This window comes from Haplochromis burtoni, unplaced genomic scaffold (genome assembly GCF_018398535.1).
Source record: "Haplochromis burtoni strain Fernald_Lab_line unplaced genomic scaffold, NCSU_Asbu1 Contig_588, whole genome shotgun sequence".
Classification (NCBI taxonomy): Eukaryota; Metazoa; Chordata; class Actinopteri; order Cichliformes; family Cichlidae; genus Haplochromis; species Haplochromis burtoni.
In genome coordinates, this window is record NW_024582949.1 from 127,761 (window position 1) to 147,774 (window position 20,014).

The 20,014-nt window shown below is 46.7% G+C and overlaps 1 protein-coding gene across 6 annotated transcripts in view; it reads left to right on the forward strand.

Annotated features, from left to right (window-relative positions):
- LOC102310439 (zinc fingers and homeoboxes protein 2) overlaps nucleotides 1-20,014 on the forward strand; it is a 122,924-nt gene that overhangs the window by 92,503 nt on the left and 10,407 nt on the right. For all 6 annotated transcript variants that reach the window (XM_042214570.1, XM_042214572.1, XM_042214569.1 and 3 more), the window contains 2 exons: nucleotides 12,237-15,522; nucleotides 18,781-18,958. In XM_042214570.1, the coding sequence (XP_042070504.1) occupies nucleotides 12,581-15,522; nucleotides 18,781-18,955 (3,117 nt within the window). In that variant the 5' untranslated portion in view covers nucleotides 12,237-12,580 and the 3' untranslated portion in view covers nucleotides 18,956-18,958. The remainder of the gene's footprint in view (nucleotides 1-12,236; nucleotides 15,523-18,780; nucleotides 18,959-20,014) is intronic.

A 20,014-nucleotide genomic window follows, 5' to 3' on the forward strand; every position in this document is an offset into this window, starting at 1 on the left:
AAAAACAACGCTCATTAAAACTCAAGTTTTCCGACGTTTCCCTTCAGCCGAGCGGTGTCGCGCTTGTCGCTGATCTTGACCTCTGACCTCTGTAAACTCTGTTTCAGTGTGTGTGTGTGGCAGGAATACAGGCGTGTGTTTTCCTGTGTAATATTGTCAGCGTGGAGCGATAAGTCGGGCGTCTGCCTTTATTTATTTAAATGTCAGGCAGTCGCAGCTGAAATGAAGCTAATGTGAGAGTGGAATTAAAACCTCATCCAGGCTTCGTGAAGCCGCCGAGCCAACAGATTTATAATGTCAGATTTACTGGTGTTTATATTTATATTAGAGGCGTCCAATCCCCAGGGGCGCTGTGCGGGTCGATCCGGGTGATCCTTCCTTTGCGGCTCTGCGGCTAACGGGGAAAATGACGCTTAATTAATGGCAACAGCCCCTAAATTTCTCACCACAGAACCGATTGTCTTCCTCTGCTTCTCCCGCTCGTTCAGTAGCTGCCGATCGTCGCCTCCACCTTCTTTTCTTTGCTTTTTAAGACGAGCACAGAGCAGAGCATCAGCCGTCCCTAATTAGCAGTGATTCCGTAAGTTCGGCCAATGCAGCGCGAGGAAGCCCGGCTGTGGTCGGGGGGAGAAGCGTCACTCGCACACGAGCCTCTGTGGTGTCAACAGCTCCTGACAGCAGCTTTTCCTGCTCGCATTAATAATGCAACACTTTCATAAGGTCCATCAGCATTTGGGGGCTAGGCTGTGACTCCACATGCTGAATCAATAAGTTATTTTCAGAAGTCTCGCTTTGAATGAGGTGAAAGGTCAACAGAGAGTCGAGTGTTTTACAAACAAGTACTCTTAGATGAAGGAGTAGTACATCAAAGTATACTTCAAGTACCAACAGTAAAAGTACTCATCATACAGAAGTCTGTGTTTTGTAGTGTTTTGGTCATGATTATTGATTTATCAGTGTAGACGCTGAAAATAATTCTGTTTATACAGATGATTGTTATTCATACAGGACCTGCTGTTAGATTTATATATGCAAGCCTGAGTAATAGTTTTATAATCTGCAGTGTGGAGCGAGTTTATTCCAGTTACCTCAAAATAAAAACCTGAAGAATGACCAACCCTGGAACTACGTATGAAACTACAATAACTCAGACATGCAGGACAAGGTGCAATATTTCCATCCGAGACAGTGGAGTGTGTGTGTGTGTGTGTGTGTGTGTGTGTGTGTGTGTGTGTGTGTGTGTGTGTGTGTGTGTGTGTGTGGATCGATCTGTCTATTAGATATTATAATAATACTATGTTATTATGAACTATTATTATAATATTGATGTAAATGCACAGAAAAACTGCCAATATTAGAAATGAAGAAAAACATGAAGGTTATATATAAGGGGGGGGGGGGCAAACAGACGTCAGTAAAACTGATCATTTAAATCAAATATTACAATTTTTTTTCCTTTTGTATGAAAAATTATAAGAAATATTGTTTTTGGTTTTATTTTTTATTTGAAGGGATTCTCTGCTCCTGCACTTAAATCATATTTAATGAAAAACTGAGTGAAAAAATAACTTTTTTGTAACGAACTCCAGCTAACAGCAGGTTTCCGACAGACTGACGTCAAACAGGATCCACAGATTTGGTTTCATTGAGCTGGAATCAGGTTTTAGTTCAGATCGGCCGTATCAGCGAGCCGTGGGAGCTCACGCACTGTAGGCGTGAGCTCAGCGGCGTGAGCTCAGCGGCGTGAGCTCAGCGGCGTGAGCTCAGCGGCGTGAGCTGCGTGCACAGACGCACGGCCTCAGGTCCGCACATCTTCGGTCGGCCTGTTCGGTTTCTGCTGGTTTTTCTGTCTGCGCGTAGAAACAGCTGCGAGTTCAAGCTGAACGTCACATCTGGATGGGTCAGGGTAAAATCAGCTGCGATGGCGTGCGGAGGCAGAAGCACGAAAGAAACTTCTGGACCCGCCTATCTGGAAAATAAATTCCACTAGAACCAAATTGATTTGGTTTCTATCCAGATGAATCATAATAGAAATAGACAGAGGTTAATTAACCTCTTTATTGTTTTTCAAGCGCCACGGGGATAATTACCTCGCCGTGGCAGAGGGAAAAAGCCTGGTAGACCGAATGTGATGGATGATGTCAAACCTTCCAGTAGAAATAACAACTTAAATATTGAAGCACAAACGAGCCGTGATTGGAAACGTTTATGACGACAGTTCCACGTCTTTACAGAAAGAAGTTTCTAAATATTTTTCTGCGTCTAACGAGCCGATTCTTCTTCTGGTTCTTCTTTTTTCCTTTAAATAAATTCATTTATTCTTCAGTGATTGTTTTAGATTTGTTGACAGTCCCCCACGCTGCTCCTTATGCTTCCCAGAATTCCCACCGGGAATCAGAAATGAAAGTGAAACTCGTGGATTGCGTCTCTGTTGTATTAAATTACCGCGGAGGCCCCGCTGACGTCAGGTCAGGCAGAGAGTTGGCAGCTGAAGAGACGTTAGATCAGTGACGGAGGGATGAATAGATGGATCGATGTCATTCGTGTTGAGCTCTCGAGGTCGACCTTGAGACGCTCAACGATACGAGAGTTTGGCCGGCTCCACGCACATCGCGGTCACGTGACCGAGAGCGCCGTTCCAATCGCCCGAAACCCAAACTGCACTCAAGGTTCTCTGCCAATGAAAAGACAGCTCTGTTCTCATCAGCGCATCAAATTGCCTCATAAGATCCATCGGTCATTAAGTCTCCGCTTCCATTTAACGCTTCCAAGTTGTCTAATGCTTAACGGGCCTTTTGGCCTTGGGCCGTGCTTCTAAACGCGGACCTTTCTTTTCAAAATAAAATGCGCTCGCGCTCAGCGCTGCTTTTCTGCTCCTTTTGAGTCTGAGGCACACGGCACGAACGCTCGAATCAGAGCTGCCATTTTCACTTAATTTTACTTTATTCAGTTTTATGAGGTCATGCGATTGGTCCGTTTGTACCTTTTAACCTTTTTGATCCATGAGTCTTTTACTAGAGACAAGCTGGACAAACTTTAAATGGATTTGACAGGATAAAAGTTCATATACATCTGCAGACTAAGGTTAAAAAAGAATTGATTCCAGATCCGGAGCTGTGCGTGGGCGTGGCTCTTCTGAATAATCAAAGGCATGCATATTGATGTAAGGACAGAGGTTTATCAACTTGTCAGCACTTTGAGTCGAGCAGCTGATGTTCTTTCAGCTTATTGTTGGGGAAACGACATTAAAGCACAGACATGTACTCTGTGCGCTCGTGAAACTAACGCACTTTGACCTTTGGCCTGAAAGTAACAAAGCAAAAATAAACGCTCATTTGAGAAGAATAACGGGAGAGGCGCTGCGAGCTCGGCGGGTTGACTCCGGCGCCGCTCTGGCCCACTTTGAGCCGGGGATTTTTGGTTTTATCACCAACTCCTAACTAAGCCTTTCTGTACGTTACACAATACAAAGCAAACCAGAGTCCCGCAGTGAACTTTTGGATCGAGTTTGGATCGAGGACACTGGTTAATAGGCTTGATGTGACGAAACCTGTGGGCTAACAGTGTTTCAGCAGCTTTACACGTTTTCATGGTCTGAAAACACAAAATTAGTAAATTTGAATTCTGAGCTTTACAGTTCAGGATTTAACAAAGTGACCTGTTCATGTTCGCTTCCAGCACTGGACGCTTGATGGGGGAGTCACAGGAGTTGTCTTTGTATTTTAGAGGTAGAACGTCCGCGGCATACGTTTTTACCCGTAACGTTGCACCGCACGCCCGCATTTACACGAAGTGGATTTCAAATGAAGCAAATAAGGATGTGCTGTCTCTCCAAACGCCACGGTACCAGAATGCATTGCATGCTGACAGATCCTGTGCAAACAGGCCATTACAGTTGAGCTTTACCGCCATCCCGCCGCCCGCCCGTCCGTTGTCAGTATGGCGGTACCTGATAAAACTGTGATTGTGTTTGATTTTGTTAGTGTCACCCAGACGTACTCGCAGCCCTGTTAGGACAGATTATCCTTCGGGCGGGAGTGCTGTTTTCCGTCTGTAATTTCATCATGTCAGTAATTCCTGCAGACTGCAGTAGCGGTGAAACATCTTTTATTGCCTCTCCTGTAAAGGGGCCAGCTAAAATAACCTGAGGTAAAACTAGTCGTGACGTCCTTTCAGTATGTTTCGCAGAACTCTTATATAACACGAGTGAGATTTGGATCTCTATAAGCTTAAGAGAAAGCTGCTGGAAATAGCCTGGCAGCTCTCAGAAGAGCTGGGTCATACTACCAGCTGTGTTAATGATGCATTAGCACCACGAGGTGCCCACACAAAGCCATCCTTTGATCAATCATTTAGCGTCCACACACTTATGTTAAAACACACACACAGAGCTGGCGGTTTTTGTGCTGCATGATGACTGTGTGCCTGAGGGAGGAGGGTCACGGGGACTCTGAAACCAGGACGCTTTTAGTTTCTGAGCGCCGCCGCCTTTAAAGCTCCAAACTTTCAGTCCCCGGTGGTTCTTTCAGCCGCCTCATTTGCATGTTCCTCGCCTGCCTGTTAGTCACCGTACCTGGGAACACAGCGAGCGCGCCGGCAGCAGCGTCTTCCCAAAGGGACCATTAGCATGTCAGGTGTTTCAGATCTGTTAGGCATGTCCTGATCAGTCGGCATCAGTGCTAATAGTGGCCTAATTAAGCTGATTGCTCTGACCACTGTGCAACCAGCTCTTACATTACACATCAGAGCTGTCCTTTTCCTCATTCTAACAATCGCACTTAACCAACAACTGGAAGTATTGTGCTTGTCCTACCGCCGTCCCGCTGACCTGGACATGGTCACATTAATCAACAATCAGAGGGAGAAACCTACGCGCAGGATCAAACGTAGAAACCGGTATCAGACAACTTCAGGCCTGCAGTCACAGCAGGACATGAGGTGTTTCCTCTGATTCGTTTCCACCTCCTGATGATGGTTTTATCCCATCAACAGCTTTCCAAACAAAATAAAGCCAGTAAAGAGAATCTAACAGTAACTTTACAGCATAAAACCCTGAAAACTCCCAAAGGGTCCAAAAGAAAATGACTCATAGATTCTTATTGCAAATAAAACAGAAGCATCGTGACCTGATTCGGCCTGTAACCGTTCATGTTAGTGTGAGGGTCACATCTGTGAGGGCCCCAGTAATGCTGAACGATAGGCGCAGTTTGCAGGAAACATGAACGTTGTGCTTTTCTGCACGTGCTCCAGCTGTGGGAGCTGTGGAACAGGAAGTATGACCGCACAGACTGTACTCTGTGTTATTTACATTTCCCACTTTGCTTCGTTTTGAAGCACACGAGTCACACTTTGATGTTTTGGAGACCATCCATCCACCCCGGCCTCCTCGTTCATCAATCACACTGCATCATGATTACTGTAGCAGATTATAGTTTTTAATGTACTGCAGCAGGTTGCACCTCCTGAACTTTTGGGTGTTTTTATGCTGTCATCTCATTAGAAATGAGCCTTTTTGTTTCTGGAGGTCGTTTTGAAAAGTTTTATATATTTTTGTCTAAAAACTCAGAGATTTTATCAACTAAACTGAAAATATTAGAGGTTGATCTTTGGTTTGTGAAGTGGAGCTGTACTTGGAGACGTCTCTGTGCCTCATCCTCATGTCGGCTCACGTGTTAAAAACGGCTTCAGAGCTGCTTTGGGGGAAGAAAAAGTCATCTGAGCGAGTCCCCGAAGTCTGTTTTGGTCTCATTATGAATTACAAGCTGCCAGGCCAGCCCTACAGTAGTTTAGATCCCCGCTGATGACAAGACGCCTGCCGGTTCAGTTTGTTTGCAGCTGAGCTTCCTCTGTGCCAAAATGTACATCGCCTCCCTCCCCACGAGCCCTCGCCCCCTCCAGTTTGCCCTTGTTCCAGTAAAACGTCTTTAACCCCTCCTATTAGCACACTGGGCTCCTTCCAATCTGCCTTTCGTCCTCCTAATTTGTCATTTCATTTCCCAAGATATCTCCTCATTATCTTCTCTTTCCTCGCCGACTTGTTTTATGGCTTCCTCGACACCCTTTTCTCTCCAGCACGCCCTTCGCCGCCTCGACGTGCGAGCTGCGATGCAGTCAGTTAGATGGATGGATACAGTTTGCAGTTAGACTGACGGTTTGCCCTTGGCGGAGGTGAAAATCAGATCTTTTTTCCCCCGAACCCTGCTTCACCCCACCGATCGAGTTACTTGGTGTCACTTTCAGAGGAGAGTTCTGTGTCGTGGTGTTTAAACGCAGGGAATCCTGGGAGACTTTGTTGCCTCCGTCTAAAATTGATACTCTAATGTGCACCAATTAAAGGAGGGAACAAAGGTTTGCTTGTTTTTGATTGAGGAAAAACTCACCTGCCTCTCAAAAGGACAATTTGCCGCTTCCTGCAATTTGCAAATCACTGTTGTCACTGCTGCAGTTTTATTATTTCCTCAATAATTACGAAGCACTGCCGTGCTCCAAACAATCCCCTGCACACAAATACTGTACGAGTAATTACAAGCATGCACGGAGGCGAGCTCAGCCCAATAAAATGGGACGCAGCCAAGCGGCATATGACTCCCCTCGTCAGAAGTTGGCCCGGAGTCCTCGAGGCCGACCCAGTGATGCAGCAAAACATGACACTGCTGAGCTCTGTTTTTTTACTTTTCTTTTTTCTTTTTTGCGAGCTGGCAGCCGCAGCGCTCTTCCTCGTCGACGGGAAGCGAGGCTGCCATCGCTGCTCGGATGAAAAGCTCGGGCCTGCAGCTCCGTCTGCCTCTACGCTTCTTACTTTCCCTCATCCAATCTGTTTTCTCCAGCTCTGTTTTCCCTCTCTGTCGCCCCTTTTCTCTCCTTCCATCCGTCTCATTTCTCTCTCCTCCCACACTCTCGTGTCCTTTCTCTCAACCTCTTTACTGCTAAGCACTCGCGCTTTCTTCCCTTCTTTTGTTTTTTTGGCTCCTACACACTCGTCTTCCTATACATGCACTCCCTGCTCTGTTCTCTCCAACTCCTCCCACACTCTTCTTTTTGTTTTATCTCCTTTACCGTCTCCCTCCCTCTTTTCCCACTTCACCTCTGGCAGCAGCTGGGTCTCTGGCCAAGTATTTTAAGCAAACGCACAAGGAGAGAGGATCTGAAAGGAGATTGAAGTATTTGCTAGAATTTGGCCCGTATTAGGGCTGCGTATTGATTGCTTTATTGGGTTATTAGTGCACCGTTTCCTGGAGTGCCTTTTAAGAGCAGCTTAACTCCCGTTTTAGCGTAAACGCGCACCTGGGCATCTCTAAAAGCTGTGATCAGCTGCTTGCTCTCACAGGTTAGGGCGGACCGATGCTGCAGCGGGTTATCCTCCGTGTCTGGAAATGTGGGTGTGGCTCAGATTGGAGCGTTGCAGTTTGTGTGGGTGTAAAGAGCAACAGAGCGTTTCTGCAGCCTCTCTTTGAAGGTTACTGGATGTATTTCTGCGTTAAACTATAAAATCCTAATTTAATGGACACAAAGTGTTTAATCAAGCCTCATTAAATAACATGTAAGTGCAACTCGCCTTTAAAGCAGGGGTGAGCTGGCTGGGTCAGTAAAACGATGCACGACGCAAATATTCCAAATTTTTTCCCGTTGAGCGTAAATAAATGTGTCTCCTGAAGCGGAGCCAAGATTTTATAAAAGCTGGAAGCAGGTGAAAAACAACCGCTGCCACGCTCGGTTTAAAATTAGCCAGACGACAGGTTGTTGGATTATTTTTCTCATTTAATGAGCATTTCATTAGCAAACAGATGACGAACGGCACGAGATGTCTGTAGAAAAACGTTTCTCCAGCCTCATTAAACTCACGTTACAGTTTGGGATCCTGTGAAACGCTCAGATACGTCCGCGAGGCCTGAACCGGACCCTTCAGCGTGTTCGACCCCCTGTTTTAGAGTCTCTCCCGTGCCCCACGCCAGACTTTTGTATGGTTATGTTTTTACATCCTTCACTGCATCTTCCCTTCAGCTGCAGGGTCGGTGGTTCAGTCATCATTGGTGCCGCACGGCGTGAAGGTCCTGGGTTTGAGTCCCGGCTGAGGCTCTCTCCTCGTGCCTGTGTGGGTTTCTTTTCACAGAGGAAACACTGTGGATGTGTGGGCGGAGATGGCTGGTAGAGAAGCGTCGCGGCAAAGCAGGAAGTAAACGGTGATGTGGCGTTCGGCTCGTTTCCAGCTCCGTGTTTTCAGTCTCAGACTGAGCCACGTCTCTTACGCTGGGACCTGGTACAGCGCTTTGGTCCATTAAGCTAATATTCTTCTGATTGGTCGCCCCTCTTAAACGGTGGGTGGGGCTTCTGTGGCTGAGATGACCATAGTAGAAGTCCTCACACAGACTTCACTGATAATTGAGCACCGACACAGATTTAAATCGGGAGAAGCAGAACGGGCCTGCCCTTTACTCCTATCAGTCATTTTTAAATCATTTCCAAGTGAAACTTTTTAAACTCGTGAACTCTGCGGTACTCGGGCGCTACAGGCTACAGGTCCTCACAGGCCCCTCTGGTTACCCAGTAACCGAGACCTGACCCAGGGACCTGAGTTGGGCTGGGTCCAAAACCATATTCAGTCTAATCAGGTTGCGCGGGGTCGGGTCATGCTGTGCTGCAGCAGGTTTTAGAGGCAGACGGAGGGAGGAGGTGGACTCTGGATTGCATCTATTCGCCCCGCGGTGCGTTCGGTTCTTTCCAACGAGGTTTGGGACTGAAATTTTGAACTCCTCGAGGCGAGCGCGTCGGACACGTTTGGGTTCGCCGTCGAGTCGTTTTTTTATGAATTGATTGTCGGTGTTTTTATGCTCGTTGTTTGAGGAAACGCCATTAGCCGAAGCGTGCAATAAGCAGCAATGTAAATGCATGAGATTTATAATAACATAGGATTAGTTCAGTCTCATTGCACAGTGCAACAATTCAGACGGGCTCTGGATACTCTGCAGCTATAAAATGTGTCTCCCGTGCAGGCGATGAGAAGCTGATCAAGGCTGCAAGAGCATGAAATATGTCCAGCATTAAGTGACACATGGGACAAATAACAGCTTGCCCAATACTAATTAAGTGTTGAAGTACCCATTTTTTTCCCTGGCAAATGTGTTTTTCCCCCAACTGATTGGGGCACCTTTTCAAAGCTTCAACTTTCCTGATAGAAAGTGCACCAAAACCTCATTTTATTATCCGTTAAAATTTTACTGTCAAATGGAAATGTTTTCGTCGTCCTCTCATCTCTCTCGTTCTCTTCATCTGCTTTCGATTGTGCCTCTTACTCTCTGTTCCTCTGCTCTCTGCTTATCTTTCCCCGTCTCCCTTTTTCTTCCTCCTGAAACACTCTGTTGTCCCTTTCCTCTCCTCCTCCTCCTCCTTTATGTTTATCTGCCTTCTTTTCTCGCTCTTCTTCTCCTCCATTCTTTCGCCGTCGTCTCTCTCTTTCTGTCTGCCAGGCCATGGCCTAGTTAAAACGTCTTCTGCTTTGTGCCTGTTCTCTTTCATTAGCTTGGAAGTTTTCAGACTCTCCCTTCTTTCTTTTTCCCCTTATCTCTGCGCGCCTTCGCCACTCTCTCTCCTCTCTCTCCTCCCATTTACCTGCTTTTTTCCTTTTGTCCTCCTTTTATTATTGCACTCTTCTGTATTTATTCACACCTATCTTCCTCTCTCTCCCCGTCTGTTTTTACCTCACTTTCTCCGTTCCATTGTGTGGATGATAGCTGTCAGGAGATCTCATCACTGAGTCTCTCTTATTACATGATTACAGGGTAATTATCCTGTGAAGTTGTCTTTGCCCGAATCTATGAAAGGCGCTTAATGTCTTTTTAATGGGGTTTGGAGTTTGGAGACTTTTTTTTGTCTTTTGTAGTTGCCGTGGACGTCTTCAATTTATCGCATTTACATGTGATTGGCCTGGAACGGCGTGTCCTGATTAAGTGGCACTCTGATTCATCATAACTTTCGAGCGTGGCGTCTCGAGTTGTCAGCCGGACTTCCTTTATTTTTAACTTCTGGCCTTCTGGTGTTGTCAGCAAACGCTGTCGCCTGCCAGGGCCTGATTAGACCGGACCCGACGGAGCCAGTGCGATGCTAAGATGAGCGCCAACAGGCCTGACAGACCTGGCTCGGACATTACAGGAAAGGAGACGCAAAATATCACGTCGCTAATTAAGCTTGGAACCTCCCATCTTTGGATGGGGAGTTACAAAATGATCAGATCTGCTCCAGAGGGTTTCGCCATGACTTGTGGGCAGTAAAAATGGCTGACTTTGTTTCCCTAACATGGTTATAGGTACTCTTCATACGGGAATGCTTGAAATTATTAGCCTTGCAGAGCCTGCGAGAAGCATCTAGAGGTCAGTAGAGTAGTAATTACTCTCTCTACTAACCATAGGAGCAAGTAATAAGTCCCTGTTTAAATTACAGATGTATGGGAAAAATCAACATCTAGGCCTGATAGTGCCATAAACCTGCGTTCTTTCTTTTGGCCCGCAGGGGGCGACTGCTCTAGCCTGTGGCCCTCGGCTCACTTGATCTGCGGCCTCGGTAACACTTTCCTGATGAGTTTGTGGTCTCCGGCGCTAGTTTCACGTCTCGCTGAACAAACATTAACCTCGTAAAGTTTTTGTCCCATTCCAGTAAAAACTTAACGGGCCTACCGTCTGACTGTCAGGTGTGTGGCCACGGCGAACATTAAGACTGGACTTTAATAACCGATAGGTGACTACATCCATGCATGTTAGAGAAAACACTAGCATGGACTGTTCCAAGTTCTCCATGTGCAAAAAAGCAAAATAAAAGTTTTCCCGTCCTTCCCATGGCTGGACTTAATTTTCTTTGTGTAAGCTTTCATCAGTCTGCATGCTTTGGGACTTTGTGGTGATAGTTTTTAAGTTTAGCCCTGGCAGATTCACAGTGACAGCTTTCCCAGCTCTCCGGATAACTATTGATGAAAACTTGCCTTTAGTGTCCAGTCTATGGACTACACAGTTCTAGATAGAGTCTGTTTACGGTCGACAAATCCAGAAACCTGTTGTGTGTTTAAACGACCCGTCATCAGCATAAACAGCTGTTTGACGCTGGTAGGCAGCGTCTCTGGTTTGGTAATCTTGTTCTATATGTTCTGTTTGCAGTGCTGACTTTGTGGGTTTAGCTCAGTCTGGCTGCAACAATTATATAGTTAATATAAGATGATGCAACCAAAGAGCAAGTGTGTCCTACAACTCGTTTTTTTTCCTCATGCAATCATAAAACTTTGGTTCAGAGGACATTTTTCACTGTGCACTCGGTCAGTTTCAAACTTTAGTCGAGGTGTCCGTATTTTAGCCACTGGGGATCTGGACAGCAGGCGGTAACGCTGATGTTTGAGCCGTTTCCAGTTCATGGCAGGTCTGTTCGGACCAACCAGAGCAGCTTTCACCCTCTCAGCTCAGGGTGAAAGTTTGGATAGTTTTTCAGACCTTGGCACAGTAGCTGCACTTCCTGAGAAGAAACAGTGGATTGAACGGATGATCTTGGAACATGCAGTCCTTTAGAAACGACTCCAAGATATCCCTGACTTATCTAAGCTCCCCAGATTTTCACATGTCGCCATGCATCAGTCAGTCGAACGATTTCCCTTTATGTGTTGGCACAGAGACTCCACCGTGGCTGGTTAGGACATCTAAGTGGGTGTATAAATGTTCTTGACCTCGTATATATTATTTTCACCCTGTGTTTATTTCAGGAAATCTAAAATAAATTAAAACTTGTTCACTAAATTATTGAGTTTGTTTCTTTTTCTCATAATCTTAGAGGTTGTGAAATAATTCAGCTCCAGAAAAAGTTCTCAGAAATTGTGAAATATGAAAGCATTACTAAAACATTCATGTCCAAGATGATAAACTTTTGATTAAAACTGTATCCCTATAAGTGATTCTCTCCACTCTTTTTTCCTGTTCCTGTGCTGATTTCACCTCAAACAAAGGATGTTTCATCAAAAAGGCTTGTTTACCAAAGTGCAGATTATCTAGTTTCCCCTCTTTCTTTCACTGCCCATCATGCACTTTCCCTGTTGTTTATCCTGCTTGGAGTGAACATCAGACACAAACATTATTGTAGTGACGTCTTTCTCTCTCCGACATGTTTTTCTCAGATTTTTAGCCCTTTCTAAGTGGCTTCCTCACAGCTCACTGAACACAAACAGTATTAATGTGTCGTTTTCTCTCTTTGTCTTCGTCCCCGTGCAGCTTGAACGCCGCTGCTGTCTGTGATGCCCTCCCATGACGCCGAGGTCGGTAGCTGACACTGCCAGTGAGCGGGAGACGCCACTGCACAACCGGTCCTGGGCCAGCGCCGTCAGCCGGTTCTCGCCCTCCCTCTCACACACTGGAGACTCCACATCCAACCGCCTACCACTTTCCACAACCACCTGCTCCGTTCCGCCCCAGTAAAGACCCCCCAACGCAGACACGCTGACGTCCTCGACCAGCACCAGCAGCAGCAGCAGCAGCCAAAAACAATATCGTCAACACAATCAGCAACACCAGCACCACCATCATCACCAGCAGTAGCAGCAGCAGCAGCCGCAATCATGTCCAGTCGTAGGAAGTCCTCCACCCCCTGCATGGTCCGGGTCATCAGCGACCTGCCTGATGAACAAGATGACCCGGAGGAGGTGATGGACATGGAAATATTGGCAAGCAAAGATGTGAGAGAAAATGAACCACCTGAATCTGCGAAAAAGAGTCAAAACCTCATGAAGGATAATGGAGATAATCCAGACCGGAAGGCATTTCCAAAACACTTAGACAAAGAGCAGCAGTCTGGATGTGAAGATCACCCCCCTGTCATCGAAGATGTAGAAGCCAGAGGGGGGAAGGACAAAGAAGCGCCAGAATCAGACCCGGTGTCCCAGAAGAAGCAGGGAAGAGGTTACGAGTGCAAATACTGCCCGTTTTCGACGCAGAACCTGAATGACTTCAAAGAACACGTGGACTCGAGCCATCCTAACGTCATTCTAAATCCGCTGTACCTCTGTGCTGTCTGCAACTTCAACACCAAGAAGTTTGACTCGCTCACAGAGCACAACGAGAGCCGGCACCCAGGTGAGACGAACTTCAAGTTCAAGAGGATAAAAATGAACAATCAGACTATCTTAGAGCAGACAATCGAAGGCAAGGACAATTCAGCTGAATGCGACATGACAAATGAAAAAGGTGAAAGCCACAGTAGCTCTGTGTTTCCACCTTGCATATCTACCACAGTGAAATCTCCGGGTAGTGTGCACACGCTCTTTGGAGGGAGCGAACTGAAAAGCCAGCTGGACGGTTTGATCCAGAAGGACCAAATCACAGCAGTGAACATCAACGGAACCGTCATCATCCCTGAACCCACCATCGTCCAAGGGCTCTCCCATGTCACCCCAATGCTCCAGCGTCCACCCAACTTTAACTCTGTACCAAAAATAGCCGTTCCCTTGAACACCACCAAATATAACCCTTCTTTAGACAACAACCTGACGCTGATCGCCTCCTTTAATAAATTCCCATACCCAACGCATGCTGAGCTGTCATGGCTTACAGCTGCCTCCAAGCACCCGGAGGAACAGATCAAAGTCTGGTTCACTACCCAGCGGCTGAAGCAAGGTATCACTTGGTCCCCGGAAGAGGTGGAGGAAGCCAGGAAGAAAATGTTTAATGGCTCCATCCCTCCTGCTCATCACACGTTCACCGTCTTGCCTACAAGCCCCATCTCTCAGCCGTCTGCCAAAGCCTCACAGCAGCCCATCGTCCACACGACAGTCGAGCATCTTGGTCACGTCCGGACGACTGCGCCCAATGGGCTAACTGTAGTCACCACAAACTCCCCGGCAGGCTCTAGCCACTCCCTTAAGCGACCCCTGCCGACACAGCTGTCAACAGTGTTTGAGTCCAAGCGACCCATCATGGCAGTGGCGCCCCACTCTGGTGACCCTAAAGACAAGGTCCTAATGGCTCCTCCCCCACCACCTCCTCCCCCAAAAGGCCGCCTCCCAATGGCTCCACCTCTTGTTCCCGTGGAGATGAAAAGACCTGTAGCAGTTCCTCTGGTTACCACAGAGATGAAGAGGTCATCCGCTGCTGTGCCTTTAATGCCACCGCCTCCATCGTTGTCATCATCATCTTTGTCTTCCAAAGGGAAGATTCTCTCGGCGTCAGGAAATCCCAAAACAAAGCCGGTGGTGTCTCTGCCCTCCATAGTCTTTCCAGAGTCGTTAACAAGGCCAATGATTGCCCCCCCACCGATCTCTGTCTCTCCGTTCAGAAACAGTTTACTTATTCCCCGTACCGTGCCCGTCCCTTCCAAAGAAAAACACCCCAGTTCTCACAATTTGCCAGCTTCTGATTTAAATTTGCCGAACTCCCCTCCGCTCATTACTTCACAGGTAAGGAGGCCGACAATTATCCAGTCCATCCGTGCTCCGGCTAAAGCTCCATCCCAGATTTCAGCGTTCTCCTTGGATGGCAAGAAATTAAAAGAGCAGCAAGGAGTGGAGCTGAAAGCCAGCTACCCCAGAGGAGACAAGGTAGTCAGTCCTCTGCCAGAGGCCAATGGAACGTCTCGAATGGACGGGAAATGGCCCTTTGATCAGACCTCTCCTGGTCACAATAATGGAATCTTACATTTGGACGGTGGGGACATCCCAGCAGTACCAAAACCAGATTTTCAACATAAGTCCTCGGTGCTGACCCAGTTCCCCTTGCTGGAGAGGATGAAAGGAAAAACGGCAAAACAACTGAAGATCTTGGAGGAGAACTTCTTGCGGAACAGCTTTCCTACACACAGCGACGTGGATAATCTGTCGGCCATAACCCGCCTGTCTCATCAGGAAATCGACAGCTGGTTTGCAGAGCGCCGCGCGCTTCGTGACAACCTGGAGCAAGCCCTTCTGAACTCCATGGGCACTAAAAGGATGGGCGGCAATGGCATTGGTGCCATCACTGAGAAACAGCTACATCAGCACCAAGCACTGCAACTGAATGGGATTCACAAACCAAGCACCGGTGTAGGCCTCCTTAAAAGCCCTCCACCAACTTCACACCCCCTGTCCATGATTGCTCCTGGCACCATTGCACCTTCCGTCCCCAATCTGAATTCCTGCTCAGTGCCTCCAGACGGCCGATCCCTGGCGCTCCTCAAGGACGATTTTGCTCAAACGCGGTGGCCTTCCCCTGAGGAGTTCAGCCAGCTGGAGGGTCGGACAGGACTGGCTCGCGGAGAACTGGCCCGCTGGTTCACCGATAGTCGGCTGCAGAGCGGCAGCATGGACTTGGCAGAACTTTTTCACAACAATGGCGTGAATGGAGGACAGGGGCTGCCTATGTGTTCCCCTGAAAACGTTCCACCCAGCATCATCCAGCGGTGTCAGGAAGGAGCCGTAACAAACAACAACAGTAAGGTGCTGGAGGTTGAGATGGGCTGGCTGATGGACCAGCGCACCAACAGCCTCAACAATCAACAGCACGATGAGCTCCAAGACCAGTTTGCTGGCAGGTACTTAATTCACAGTTCTTTACTTTGACATGTTTTCTGTTAGCAGAAATACACAGAATATAAAGTGGTTTTCCTCATACAGTCCAAGAGATGGCCTTATGGGTAGGGTTAACTAGGTTTTAGCCACATGCTAAACAATCATAGATTCAGAAATGAGAAGATGTTTGCTTTTAAAAGTTATTTTAAATTATATTTTAAGAGTTCCATTTGGGTTTGCCAAATAGGTCAAATAAATAATTGAAAGGCAATCTGTTGTTAGCGGTTAGCCTCTTAGTCACCTCCAGACCTGGACCACTACAGACAATGGATTAATAATAATGGATTGGATTTATATAGCACTTTTCAAGGCACCCAAAGCGCTTTACAATGCCACTCTCACATTCACACACTGGTGGAGGCAGCTACAGTTGTAGCCACAGCTGCCCTGGGACAGACTGACAGAGGCGAGGCTGCCATATCGCGCCATCGGCCCCTCTGGTCAACACCAGTAGGCAAGTAGGGTAAAGTGTCTTGCCCAAGGACACAACGACCAGGACAGAGAGCCCGGGGATCGAACCGGCGACCTTCCGGTTACAGATGCGATTCCCAACCCCCTGAACCACGGTCGCCCTTTCATTCAGACCCATCCATGGTTAGGGTAGGGTTTTATTTTAACCTCATGCTGAATAGGCAAATTTTCAGAAACCTAAGTTAAAAATTTTGGAAGGATTTCTTTATGAAAAGCATTTTCATTTGCTGTGGATGTCAACCTTATGAGGTATCTTCTAAGTACCGCTAATTTTGAAAGTTGAAACTTTACCAGTTAAGAGTCCATGGTTTATTTCCCCTTGACGACTTTCGGTTCACGTTTTGCCGGATAGTACGTTTCAATCCACTGGTAGCCACTGGTCATAAGTGGAAAGGTGTGTATTTTGCAAGCATTCGCGAGGCTTTGATGGAATATGCTAGCATCAAATTGGTCACAAAGAGGTCCACAGTGCTGCACTGAAAACCTCCTTAGAATTGTTTTGGTCTCTAACAGGTTGCTGCAGTTGTCTGTAATTTGCATGGAAGCCACAGACTTGTCTGTAAACATTTACCAGTTGGTGGCTTCCCTACAGACCGGCCTGCAGGCCTGTGTAATGAATGTTGAAACCCTTTGTTTAACCAGTCATGCAGGCAGATAAAATTACTGTGAAATGTTTACGATTACATTTTTACATAAAGCAAACAATCAGAATAAAGAAAACTAAACTGTTAATGGAATTTAAGCTGCATGTCGTTCTCCATTTATCTGCCCTCGTTTGATCTACAAGAAGGTTTTAAAGGTTTTAAAGCGGAGTGATGGCTATCATGATTCAGCATCAACAAGTTAATCAAGACATCAATACGAGTCTGTGAAAACACAAAGAAGGAGACGCTCAGTCTCAGCCCGGTGTGTCGATCAGAGATGTGATTTAAGGTTTCAGTCTTACATTTGAGAAGCGCTTTGATTCGGTGAGAACAGGATGAAGATATAATGTGGAAGTTTTTCTGCTTTTGCTTTTTTACTGAAATGTTTTTAAAAGCAGGTCGTGTAGTGAAGGACTCTTACAATGCTGCGTAAGTATATGTAAAGTGACTGAATAATTTGCCACAATTGGCAGAGAAACAGCAAATTAAGCCCTGAAATCACGGATACGTAGTCCTACACTGACAGCTGCTGACAGCCCTCTATAATTCCCCCGTTTCTCAGTGTGACCACCTCCTTTATTATGTAGATGAAATGATGGAAATGAAAATCATTTTTCATAAAGAGTCGAGTCAATCTTATTCCTATATCCCAGTCACCAAATTCCACCTCGCTCCTTCGCTTCTCCTCGATAATTCGTGCAGTCAGTGTTTACCGAACTGCACCCCTGGTACTTTCAGCACCGTTTTCTACCCACTGGCACCTTTTGTGGTGACCTGTGCAGCCAAAGTAAATTTGCGCTTCCCCTCGGCGGGCTTGTGCTGCTGTTTTCTAGTTGCCACATTAACATTGTTTTCAGGACATTAACCTACAAATCTACATGACTCTATTTAGTCTGCCTCTCCTTCAAGGAGCTTGGGACATGTTTGGCCAAATAACACAGCCATTACGTTGGAAACCAATATCTCCACTATAATTTGGGCAAGCCTTTTATTCTTCCCGTGAGCCTGCTCCGGGTTTCTGGCTCAGCCTTTGAAAACACCACGGCGTGAACCTGCACTGACAGCACACTCGAATCCTTCTGGCTGCTGTTTATTTCATAAACTCTGCAACAAAGCGCGCCGCGTGACGTGCGACGTACAGCCGAACAATGCAGAGCGATAAAGGAAACTGTCAGCGGCGCTCAGATGAGAGTTCGGGGTTAATCGCGTCCTTTTATTTGCCGATGTAAAGCCTGATTTAAAGCACGAACGCGCAGCTCGTCTCAGTGTTTCCGTGGCTGTGACAGAGGCTCGTCATGTGTGGGTTCGCTCTGTTTCCACAGAATTTCCTCCTTCAGTTTTAAATTATTGCGGTGATTAGTTTCTCCTCGTTATAATTAAAAACGCTCCACTTATGACCCACTCGCGTTAAATACGATTGTGCACAATCACCTCAGTGGCATCTCAAAAAACCTGATTGACAGTTCTTGTTGGTGCTGAAGGACAAACGACCGATTTTTAGTCCAGTTTCTTTGTGTGGGCTGCTCGCACTTTCACCTTTCTTTCATGTTTGCTTCACATGTGGCTGCTCGTCACTGAGACACTGGAACTAAAACACTTAGTTTCCTTTAACAGCTTCAGGCTGTTTTTAATGACGAGAAAATCTAAACCTTCAACAATCTTAGGCCCAGGACGGCATTTATGCTTCCCCTCCCATTAATTTCACATTTTTACCTCACCGTTAATTATTTTTTAATCTTTTTTTATTGTTTTATTTATCTTGAACAGACAGCATCATTATAGGACTGGTCGTCACTACGTGACTCTAACGAGACGGGTGAAAACAGCGACAGGAGCCCTGTCTTCAGGGCTACAGAGAAAATTATTCTGAAAAATGTCTGCGTTGGTTTTTCTCAGATGTGAAGTGCAGATGATAACTAAGAGTAACACTAAACACAGGTTTTAACTGCTGGCTGCACCAAAGCGTCCCCAGCAGAGCTCTGTGGACACTCGTTAAACTCCTAAAGCATCCGTGATCCCACATCAGTCGACTCTCTCGCTGCTTAAAATGTTAAAATGTGTTTCCTGCTATGTGTTCCATCTAACGTGACGCTCTCGGCCCGACAGACTGAGGCAGCAGAGCGTGGCGGAGCTGAAGAACGGGGGACAGAACGGGGGCGTCCTCGGAGGAGTGCGGGAGGTGTTCGGGACCTGGCTGGAGGACTCGAGGCGAGGGCGGGAGCTGCTCGTGGACAGAGAGAAGAAGATGGCGGAGGACGCGTCTGGGAGGCTGACCGGATAAACGGTGAGTTTGAGTTTCGGCGTGTTTCGGTGTCAGCAGCTGTCCTTGGATCCGCGGGCCTCGCCGAGCCTGTGAGGTTCGTTTCATCGATGCTTCGTGTTTTATTTGTGCTCCTGCTCGCCGATCAGAGGATGCTGCTGAAATGCTCCCGAGTCATTTCAGAAATGTTTGAGTTCAGCGACAGCAGACGGCCGCTGAACGGTGCATTCACGGCAGAAAGTATTTAGCGCGTGTTATAAGGGCAGCGTTTTTTAATTAAACCTGTAACTGAATTGCATTCACTGGCAATAAAAGTGCTATTTCTTAGTTAAATGATTAATCACTTATTTTAGAAAATGCCAGAAATGACAAATGACCTCCTTTCAAGCAATTAAATGAAGCATGAATCACATCGTTCAGTGGTCCATCTCTGATTTTGGCCATTCTTCTATAGCGAGAGAAGCACAAATTACCTCCTGTGTGAGTGTAAAAGGTGGAATTTCTCCAGAAACCAAACTTTCGTTGACAAACGTGGAATGTTTTTCCACTTCTGCAATGTTTGCGTCTTTGCTCTCCGGCAGTTTTCTTCTTCATGTTTTTCCCTGTACGTCGCTGCTGCCTCGAGGTCAGTGCAGTCCAGCGGCAGGATCTCCACCACAACAAACAAACCCGCACGGACACGAACATCCCTCGCAAATAGCTACAAAACATGTGCTTTTTTTGTGTCTTGTGTGTTTCTGTTGTTTGTGCTCGCTGAAGCCTTCCTGCGGCTGTCTTTAAAACACACTTCAGGTCTCACGTTCAGCTTTTTGGCCGAGGCTGTCTGCTGCTTCACTCTAATCTACAGAGTCGACCTCATTACATGAAACTCGACTGAGACCTTAAATTCATCTGGATCAAAGTTTTACAATCAGAGGCCAGATTTGCTTTAGTCTTAGCACAGTCATTCTGGGTCTCTGTTTAGTCACTTCCTGCTTTATTTTGAAACACTATTGAGCTTTATTCCATCACCTGCATCTACTCGCTTCCTGTTTTATTTTGAAACACTATTGAGCTTTATTCCCTCACCTGCATCTACTC